Raw genomic sequence first — 10,940 nt, forward strand, 5'->3', positions numbered from 1 at the left:
TTAAAATGTAATAATATAAGTCTTAGTTTGTATATCTAATTGTAAATATCAGTATAATAATTTGCTGTTATAACAGTTGTAAATATCTGTGTAATACAGTACCATGATGCTTAATCAGTTAAAAAAAACTAAATTGAAAAAATTATATTCAAATTCAATTTCTTTTACCACTAGAATAAAAGTATATAAATTAAATTTAGCGAGAATTACAATGAAAACATATTTCATGTGGCAAAGATTATAACAAGCTTAAGACGTATAAATAAAAATGAATTTAAAAGACTATATTTCTCTCCAATGGCATAAAATGTTTTAAAAGTAAATTTAGTAAAACATACTGCTTACTATGAAAATGAATTTATATTTTTCATATTTTTAAATAATTTAATTTTTTTTAGTTGTGATATAAATTAACTTAATTTCAAAAAAATATAGATATAAATGTAAGATTGAACATATTTTATAATACTTGCACATCATTTAGTAGACAAATCATGTACCCATATAGTGAGTGCAATGTTACTCAAATAATTTAATTTAATTTAGAAATATAATTGTCATGCTTAAATTATATAACTGTAAGTATAACATAATACAACATTATTCAATATTACTTGCATTCAAATTGTAATTATCCATGTTATGTACCATTATGAATTTGATTAATGTTTAACAAAAAAATTATTATAGCAAAAAGGATTAAATAAAATAATTAATCTCACTTAAGATAGTATGAATTAATTTGCACAAGAGATTGATTATGAGTTTTATTTAAAAATATCAAATATAATATGCTTTATATTTTGTAATATATGAATATTTTTTTAGAGGGTATACATAAAACATACTAATATTGGTCACTAATAATAACAACAACAATATTTGAGGGGTAACTACGATGTTTGGAATGATAATTATTTGATAGTTGGATAAATATTGTCCTCATTTTAGTAGGTAGGGATTTAAGTCCCCGAATGTGTATCGTGAGATCCTAGAATTGATTTCTTCTAAATATCTAGAAATAAATCGATTTCGTTATATGTTTAGATACTCGGATTCTAATGTAATTAAAAGTTGATAAAATTATTTTGATAATTTTGTAAGCAAAATATCATTACATTTATTACATAATATTAAAAATAGTGCAATTAATAAATAAAAAATTGTTTAATTAATATATAATTATTTCCATTTATTATATTTAAATAGTATTCTCATTAGTACATAAGTTACATTTTTTAAAGCAAAATATCATTAAATTTATAATGCAATATTAAGAAAAATAATATAATTATTTTTATTTAAATATATTAGTCCAATTAATTTGATTTAATTATGTTTCTTTTAGGATAGAAGTTAAATATATTAACTATATTTTCCATGAATAAAAAGAAAAAGGGAAGTATTTTTTTGGTGTAAAGTTGAGGGGGTATTTGATAATTTACTAGTTTTGAATTAATTATCTTAATATTTCCTAAAACGAGGGAGCTGTATGATAGTTTCTTTTAACATTTGCTCTTTAAGCGATTAAAAGGAGGGTATCGGTGGCCGGTTACATCCGCATTATTAAAAAAATAATAAAGGCAGCTGCACGACATGCAGCGCTGCATTACAGCCCGACCCCAGCCGAAGAGCCTGAAAACTCGGCTTTTTTCATGTCAAACTCAAACCAATCAATCACAATGGAAGAATCCCCGGTATCTGCCATTGGAGCTGGCAAACCCCGGGCCGGGTCTAACTATCGCAATGACTGGACCCGACCCGGATGCAATAGATGCCCGGGCCGGGTTGTGTCATGTTTTAATTCGGATAACTGAATTTTATATTTTTTAATATTATATGTGTATTTTTTATTTTTTGATATTTTATAAGTTTTAAATTTATTTTAATAAAATTTGATATGAAAATATAAACTTTAAATATTTAAAATTTTATATATGTATAATAAATTAGTCAAATAAAATATAAATATTTAAAATAATATATATTTTATAATATTTTTTAATAAAATTTGAGTTCTGAATTTATCAAATGGTGTCCAAGACCGACCCAGCCCAAAATGCCCGGGTGCAGTCAAGGTCCACCGGGTAGGTATTTTTGCCACCCCTATACGCCATAGACGCTGCTCTTCATGCTACCTTCAGACAGGATGCATCTTTGTCCAATTTTTCATCACTCAACAATGTCATAGGAAAATCAGTCATGCCAGAACCATTTGATTTTCCAGGAATGCTTGTGCAGCAAGGTAAAGAAGAGGAATTTCTTGTCTCGGATTCTCCAAAGGAAGGGGTGAAGGGGTCTATTCTGCGTTTTGTTTGGTTTCTGGGTTGGATAAAAGGAATGAAACTTTATCCTTGGAGGCTGAGAACCGAATGGGTATCTTTTGTGTCTAGTGATGCGAACTTCAAGCTGGGTGCAAGCCTGAAGCTACTCTGCAGTACAGAGCCACTGGCCGCTGGATTTAATCAGGCATCCAGTTTCATGATGGAAATAGGAATTAGCGAGTGTTATCCAATCAGCTTTGTGGCAAAAAGATCAAGGAGGAATTTTCTTCCGGCACCACTATTAAGCTTTAGGGATGAAGCTTGTACAGTTTATTTCAATTTTTAGGATTAGATAGTAATCTTGTTGTACGCAGATGGGTATTCTTAGACTTAGTTTACCTGTTAAAGCTAGACTAGAAAATGTAGGAAAACAATCAAAAATGGTATCAAGAAGAAATAGGGTGTGACAGAATCCTAGAGCTTGCCATCACATTTGCTGTAATTTACTTTAATCTTGGGTTATAATATATCCTTGGCATTATTCTGTTCTGGTTGGTTTTATTAATGACTTGCTGCAAGTAATCTATGAGGCAATTTAGCTGCGGTTTTTTTGTTTCACTTTGAATGCTGATTTTTAACATTTGACCCTTGATTGATTTATTTTGTGGGAGTATGAAGTAGTAAGTGCATATTTTCTCGGGAAATATCCATTATATTGCCATGTTTCCACTGCATATACAGTCCTGATGCAGGAAATTTTCCAAAGAGTCTGGAAACACAACTTTTTTCTTAACAAACTCAAATCCATATATCAAAATCGAATAATCTCCAAAATCAGGCACTGATGATGCTCTTCAAGCTACTTTCAAACTCCAGATAACGATCAATCTTCCATTGAATTTTCATCACTGAAACATAGACTTCTCCAGGAATGCTTGTATTGCAAGGAGCAGATCACGAACTTGTTTTCACATATTCTTCTAGCGCTCAATGCTCCTCCGTTTTTCGCCTTGTTGCCGGATTACATGGAAGGGCTGAAACAATACCCTTGAAGCCATTAAGCCAAAAGATTTGCTTAATTTCTATATATGTTTTGTATCCCAAGTGGCATGCAAAGTCACTAATCACTCAATACCATGTGTTCATTAATTGTTCACTTTGGAATAAAGAATGAATGACCGTCAAGTCCTAACTTTGTGAACTTGTTATTACTCTTTTAGTTTTTCACAGTGTTAAAGCAAATCCAATCTAAATTGGATTCAGTTGAAAGATTGTTTAACAACTAATCTATGACCCTTAACCTACAACAGACACAAGGAAACAAGATTCAACTACAAAACAATATTAGTAACCAAGAACAGAGCTTCTTGCTGTCCTTTGATTACAGAAAATAACATAGGATTACAAAGGGCATTTCAAGCTTTACAACGATACTAAGCTTGCTGCATAACAACCGCTTCACAAAATACAAAAAGTCAACTACTGGTCAACCAAATCAGTTAGCCGTGTCAGCGACAGCCTTTCCCGCCAAAAAATACAACGCTGTGTTACTAAAAATATTTGAGTTATTACGCGTGTACCCAATAAGTTTAGAAAGCTTGCAAACATACCCTTATTAACAAGGCTCGACCCAAAAGAACAAGCCTGCCCGGCCCAGGTTTGGCAAGCTGAGGCAAGGCAGGCATATGGGCCTGGACATATGGAAAAAAATATTAGGCCCTCTGCAAAAGCACCTCCGAAAGGACTTAAGAAAAAAAAAGCTCCAACTAGACCTAGTCCTCTATTTATTTTAAAATAATTGAATTTAAATTTATAAATTAAAAAAGAAATCAATTTCCAATCATTTCATATTCCTCTATCAAGTTTAATTATTCAAAGATCAATCAATTTAAAACCTTTTGGCTTTAGATAGCTTTGTTTTTTTTTTTTTTTTGATTATAGGAAGTAGAATTAAATAATTAAGAATATGCTTGTATTAGAGTTTAGTACTAATAAATTAAATCTGTAAGTTTTTATTTTCTTTATTTGTTATTTTATTTTGAGCCCATTATTTTTAATTATTGTTAATTATAATAATTCATTGATTATTACCCGATTATAAATTTAAAATAATTATAAAAATTATTTAAATAGTATGTTGACACCCCAGGGCCATCCCTCCAAAATTGAATGAACTTTTAGAAAACTTAAACCTATTTTCCCTAGCATAGGCTTGGTCTAGGCTTGAAAAAGCCCAACCCAGCCTATTATTAACAAATTTTGAAACATATTCAACAAACCCATGTAACCTTTTTCTGCCGATGTTAGTGGTGTGTTGTGTTTTTCTCCATTCATTTAATAAATTTCGGATAAATAGAGGCTGGCTCCAGCCTCTACGGCATATATTGAAGCTCGAAGCTCGACCAGGACCAATCAAGCCTAATTCGTCGCCAAACAAGTTACTGTCACTTGATATAACGACGACCAAACTATGTGTCTACATGATTCATTCTACCCCACATTGCTTTAATGCCTGACTTGAAAGGGTTTCCTTTTCTTTACTTCAGTTTTCTTATTTAATTTATTCATTTTGATCAAGCATGATTTACTTTTGTTTCCATTTTAAAAAAAGGTATCGTTTTTTCCCCCCATTTATACTTGACCCAATCTTCGTCATTCGGAGAAAGAAACTCAAAGATAAGGGTCCGCCTAACTTACGTGAAATGTAAGTTACGGTCAGCCTGTGAAATATCATCTAGCCCCCTATACTTTATATTATTTATATTTTATTCATAAATGTTATAAACTTTTTGAAATATAAAATTTCGTTTAACCCATTCTACTGAATTTTATTTTATTAAAACCATAGAGTATAAATTCACCCCCATAATTTTAAATTCTCAAAATAACCTCCATTTAATAAAAAAATATAATTATTGTTAAATGAATTATAATTATAATTATAATTTTATTATAATCATAAATATTTTTTTAATAGATTCTTGTTATTATTAATAACGATAATAAAAAATATTATAATTAATTAATCTATTAACAATAATTAAATATATTTTTTATTAAATTGTTAGTAATAATAATAATAATTAATGATAATTAACATATTTATGATTATAATAAAATGGAATAAACACTGAGTCTATATTTATGTAGGAGACTCTTTTATATTTCTATACTTTTTAATTTCAAGTACTTTCAGGATTTTTTGTTACTTTGATAAATAATGGTTTCGTAGGCATCTCATTATTAAACGGTCATTTTTAAGTGCTTTTTGCTAAGTTGTTACACCTTCGAGGATGTAAACACATTTTTCTTGCTTCTATTTTTTAAATACAAAATTATTTTTATTGGGTCAAGCTTAAAATTTTGACAAAAATTGTCATTCATTGGTCTCTTGAAACCCGATAATGAGTATTTAAAGTCGAAGGTAGCATTAGCAATACATTTACTATTAGTTAGATAATCATTAATTATTATTATTATTAACAATTTATAATGCTTTTTATTCTTGTTATTAATAATAACAATAATCTATTTAAAAAATATTTATGATTATAATAAAATTATAATTATAATTATAATTCATTTAAAAATAATTATATTTTTTAATTAAATGGAGGTTATTTTGAGAATTTAAAATTATGGGGGCGAATTCATACTCTATGGTTTCAATAAAATAAATTTGAGTATAAGGGGTTAAACGAAATTTTATATTTAAAAAAATTTATAATATTCATGAATAAAATATAAATAATATAGAAGGGTCCGACCTAACTTACGTTAAATGTAAGTTACGGTCAGCCTGTGAAATTTCATCTAGCCACCTATGCTCTATTTTGAGAATTTAAAATTATGGGGGCAAATTCATACTCTATGGTTTTAATAAAATAAAATTGAGTAGAAGGGATTAGACGAAATTTTACAGTTCAAAAAGTTTATAATATTTATAAATAAAAGATAAATAATATAAAGCATAGGGGGCTAGATGACATTTCACAAGCTGACCGTAACTTACATTTCACATAAGTTAGGCGGACCCCAAAGATAATTAAAATCCACATTGTTGCCGATTATATTTGACTAAAATGCATTTGTTATTAATTTTTTAGAAAACCAATGATCTCTAAATTTCTTTCTACGAACAATAAGTACTCACCTTAAAAATACCCTTCCAAGAAACATAAATAAAATTCTATTACTATGACTCTGGCGGCACTACATTTATCTTTAACAAAAAGATCATCAAAATTATAAGACATGGCATGATGAGAAAGAGAGAGAAAGTTAGGGCCCGTTTGGTATTGTTTTTGAATTTGTATTTTATAAAAATAAAAATGAAAATGAAAATGGTGTTTTGCAGTGCTGTATTTCAAATTTAAATATGCGTTTGGTATAATTTTTTATATCCTGTATTTTAAAATTGAAAACAGTAATATGCGTTTGGTGGACACATTTAAGAGGAAAAAAACAGTGAATATGTTTGGTAATATCATTTTCAAAAACAGTTTTTATTAAATATTTAAGTCATATTTATGAATAAAAAGTAATTGTTTAACTAATACATACACAATCATTCCACAAATAGTTTAAACAAAATAATTATAAAAAATTACACGATAATAAAATTTGAGTATCAGCATTAATTAAAAAATGTTTATATTGTCATTGTTTTTACACTAATTAAGATATTATAACACATGATTTAAACATAATAATTATAAAAAATTACATAATGGACGTCATGCATTACATGTATACTCATGCCATATTGAAATTCTATTTCCTATACCATTCATCTCTGCAATTCAGATTTCATATCAAATCATTCATTAAAAGAATTAAAATACAACAATATGTAATTTACAATATTCACATTTAATCAATGGCGAATACAGCAACAATTTAAGTTATTTACAAATCCAGAGCTTGGGACCATGCCCTTAGTATTGCTTGCTGCGATGGAAGGCCTTGCCTCAGTCTCACTTGCCATTGTGACTTGGTTTGGGTTTCAGGTGCTTTGTCGAATGCAATAACTACCTATGAAGTGAGGGTGGTTGGTCGACATCAGCCATCAAGTAAAAAGTGCTTGTTTAGCAAAGAAGATGCAAAAGCACAGCAGTTCCAAACATAACATAAAGCCAACACAAAACCAAATTGTCCAAAACACAGAACTGAAAATAATATATGGTATATGTATACATAGGTGCCCAGTGTATTTCATATCCAATCACAACCATTTTGCAGTAATTTCAACTAAGTATCTGCCATTTGAATTAATCAAGCCTATTTGACAGAAGTCATTCTTTCTATCCCCAGACAACTCTATTTCAACCTTCAACTATTTATCTGCCACTGCACTATTTTTAGAATTATCATCCTTTATTCACCCAAATTCTTTACAACCCAAGTGAATTAAATATACTCAAATCTAAACAAGAAACCCGAATTCACCCAGGATAACATAAGATTGGGTGTAAATTAAAGCCCTATTTATATTTGATCAGTGCTTGGCGAAGCTTGGATTCTTGACGATGGTCACAGGGCAAGACGCAAGTTATTAACAGCCCATGATAGAGCAAATTTGCTGCTCCGCGAAAAGTCCAGTGCCACTCCGATCTTCTTGTCCCCTGCCATTTTTAAAATTGATTGAGAACAAACTTCATGTCCTTGTCCATGCTACGAAAGTATGAACAAATAATCAATTCCAAAATTTTGGCATAAACTAAGGGAATCCACAATATAACATGCTTTAAAAAATAATTTCTCAAAATTATTCAAATAATTAGTCAAATAATTACTCAAAATTTGCTGAAATAAAACAAATACCAGCAAGAGAAAAGGCCGAGAGAGCAACGGCAGTCCAGGCGATCAAGACAGAGCAGCAGCAGCTAGACTGAGACAGAACAACAGTAGCTACGTGGAGACGGAGCAGTAGCGACCACAGCGGAGACGGAGCTGCAATAGTGGTTGAGATAAAGTTGCAGCGGTAGCAGAGACGAAGGACAACAGTTGGCACACCGTGAGAGAGTAGATCGGGAGAGATAAGGAGAGAGTGTGTGTTGTTGGATGAAGATAAGGAGAGAGAGGACAAAGATTTGCTGTAAGATCGAGAAAGAATGGGGGTGGGGGTGAGAGAGAGCTGTTGACGAAGAGAAACAGATGAGGAGATATAGCCACGAGCTCATGATTTTGTTTTTTAATTTATTTTTGAGTTTAGACTTGTAATATTTAGAGAACATGTTTAACATGTTTTCACAATTGTAGTTATAAAAGTGTAATCTGAATTCCTTATTTTGTAATTTGTTCTATGAAATTAATGCACCAAACATGTATCTTTGTGGATTCTGAAAACGAAAACAAAAACAAGGGGTGAAAAATGGTACCAAACAGGCCCTTAGGAATCGAAAATGCACCATTAATTGAAAAAGCAAATCAATATTATAACGTATTTTTTTTATCTTAAGATTAAAATGAGATGGAAAAGAATGAAAATCAATACATTATTTACTTTAACTTCACGAAATTGAAAATTAAGTTTTTTAATAGAAAACTCCTCATCACAAACACCGGATCCACCGACCTTTATTTATCTTTGATTTTCCAGTAGAGTCTATATTAACGAGAGGCAACTAGAACAAATTAAACGACATGATCACTGACGATCACCATTCATGATCGTTAATTTTACATGATTGTGCATGGAGCTGCTGGATTTGCTTCACAGATGTAATCTGAACAGCGACCTCTGTAATAAACTCTGTTATCGCAGCCACCACCCCAACTCTCATACACTGGCCTTCCATAGCACCAATCATACTGCCTCTCTCGCCCGTAGCCAAGCTGGTAACACGGTCCCCCACCACGCCCCTCAGAACATTCCGTGCAACATGCCCTAACAGGTGAGTAACACGGTCCCCCACCACGCCCCTCGGAACATTCCCTGCAACATGCCCTAACAGGTGAGTAACACGGTCCCCCACCACGCCCCTCATAACATTCCCTGCAGCATGTCCTAACTGGTGGGTAACACCGAACGGGCTCCGGAGCCGGTGCCGGCGGCGGCGGTGGTGGGGCTGGTGATGGTTTTGGTTGGGGAGCCGGTGCTGGTGCCGGGGGTGGTGGTGACGGTTTTGGTTCCGGAGCCGGTGCCGGGGGTGGTGGTGAGGGTTTTGGTTCCGGAGCCGGTGCCGGCGGTGGTGGTGATGGTTTTGGTTTTGGTTTTGGTGGCGGCGGCGGCGGCTTTGGTTCCAGGATTTCAATAGTCTTGATTGAACCATCACCTTTGCAGCACAGTTTGTCCCTGATCTTTTCAGGACTGCAGCACACTACTTTTATTGTCACCGTATTCGTCTTCTCATCGAAAAACTGTTCTTGTATTTCTTTGGTCAAAAAGTTCAAACACAATATCTTAGCCCACCATCCGTCAGCCATTTTTTTTATTTACAAACACAAAATAAACAATTCTACTTGCGCCTCACCAAATAACACGCGAATTCAGAATTTTATGTCATTATAAAACATTTTACGAAACCATAATATATAATATATGTAAATGGACATGGCCAGCGATCAGAGAGACACTTACGTGGGAATTTGCACAGTACTTTCTTGACTTTCTTGTAGCACTTTGAGCACTGAAGGTTAACCTTCAGCACCATTATTGTAACCTTCTGTAAACAATAGTACACAGATAATACAAAAGTATTTTTCAGCAGGCTAATTAATTAAAGATAAAAAGCGAGACATTTAATTAATTTCTGACATGAAAGAATCAGCAAGGTGACTATATATCTGTGTGTGTGTGTGTGTGTGTGTGTGTGTGTGTGTGTGTGTGTGTGTGTGTGTATACACTATGAGCTATCATCAAGAAAGATCGATCGATGCACAGCACAAACTTAACCAAAAGGGGAATTACAAACCTTCTCTCCCATAGCTGCTCGGATCTGAACCTCGGAAAACGAGACACTGATTATCTGAAGTGTTAATGTGACAGCAGGTATGGAAAAGGGTCTTATAAATAAGTGCGCCGATTTGAAGCTTGTTTAAGAAGGGAAGGAAAAGTAAGGGCTTGAATTCCGTACATTATATATAACCAATTATCTGCCGACACGTCTTATTGGATGACGTCGAATTTCATGATATCATCAAGGTGGTCGTTATCTCCGTACACAGTAAGTCTTTCTTCACATTTATGTATGATTGATGACTCACCCATTCTCCATTGCATTTGCATGTGCTGCCTTTTGATTGATTGCCCTTTTCTCTGTCTTTTTTTTTTTTTTTTTGCTTTGCTTTTTTTTTTCTTTTATGTCTAAAGGAAAAGTTTTTGTCTTTTTCATTTGAGCAATAGTCATATTTCTTTACCGAATTGAAAAATAAAAATAAAAATAAATAAGGGAAAATGGACTTTAATTGAACAACTGATGTGAGATCTAGGTATAGAAATTTACATTCACCAACTCTTCCTAACCGTCAAATTTGATGCATTTTTTGAACCCAGCACCTTGTGCCATGGATCGAGTATTCATTCTACAAACAGAGCAATTGATGAAATAATTTAATCGAGCTATTGGAAGTTTCACCAACTAGAGTAATCATAGTCCTTAACCCATAAACAAAGGGCCCAATGATCACTTAATATAAGCTTTTGGAAGTTCAAGCAATCCCCGTAGGTATACC

The 10,940-nt window shown here is 32.3% G+C and overlaps 1 protein-coding gene across 1 annotated transcript; it reads right to left on the minus strand.

Moving 5' to 3' along the window:
• Nucleotides 1-8,818: 8,818 nt before the first annotated feature.
• LOC102618182 (sulfated surface glycoprotein 185-like) lies at nucleotides 8,819-10,321 on the minus strand. The gene is made up of 3 exons (XM_052435528.1): nucleotides 10,181-10,321; nucleotides 9,847-9,931; nucleotides 8,819-9,640 (listed from the first exon to the last, which is right to left on the minus strand). Exons 1-3 carry the CDS (start codon nucleotides 10,190-10,192, stop codon nucleotides 8,946-8,948), a joined length of 792 nt encoding a protein of 263 aa, XP_052291488.1. The 5' UTR covers nucleotides 10,193-10,321; the 3' UTR covers nucleotides 8,819-8,945.
• Between the last annotated feature and the right edge of the window lie 619 nt (nucleotides 10,322-10,940).

This window comes from Citrus sinensis, chromosome 2 (assembly GCF_022201045.2).
Source record: "Citrus sinensis cultivar Valencia sweet orange chromosome 2, DVS_A1.0, whole genome shotgun sequence".
In the NCBI taxonomy this organism is placed as follows: Eukaryota; Viridiplantae; Streptophyta; class Magnoliopsida; order Sapindales; family Rutaceae; genus Citrus; species Citrus sinensis.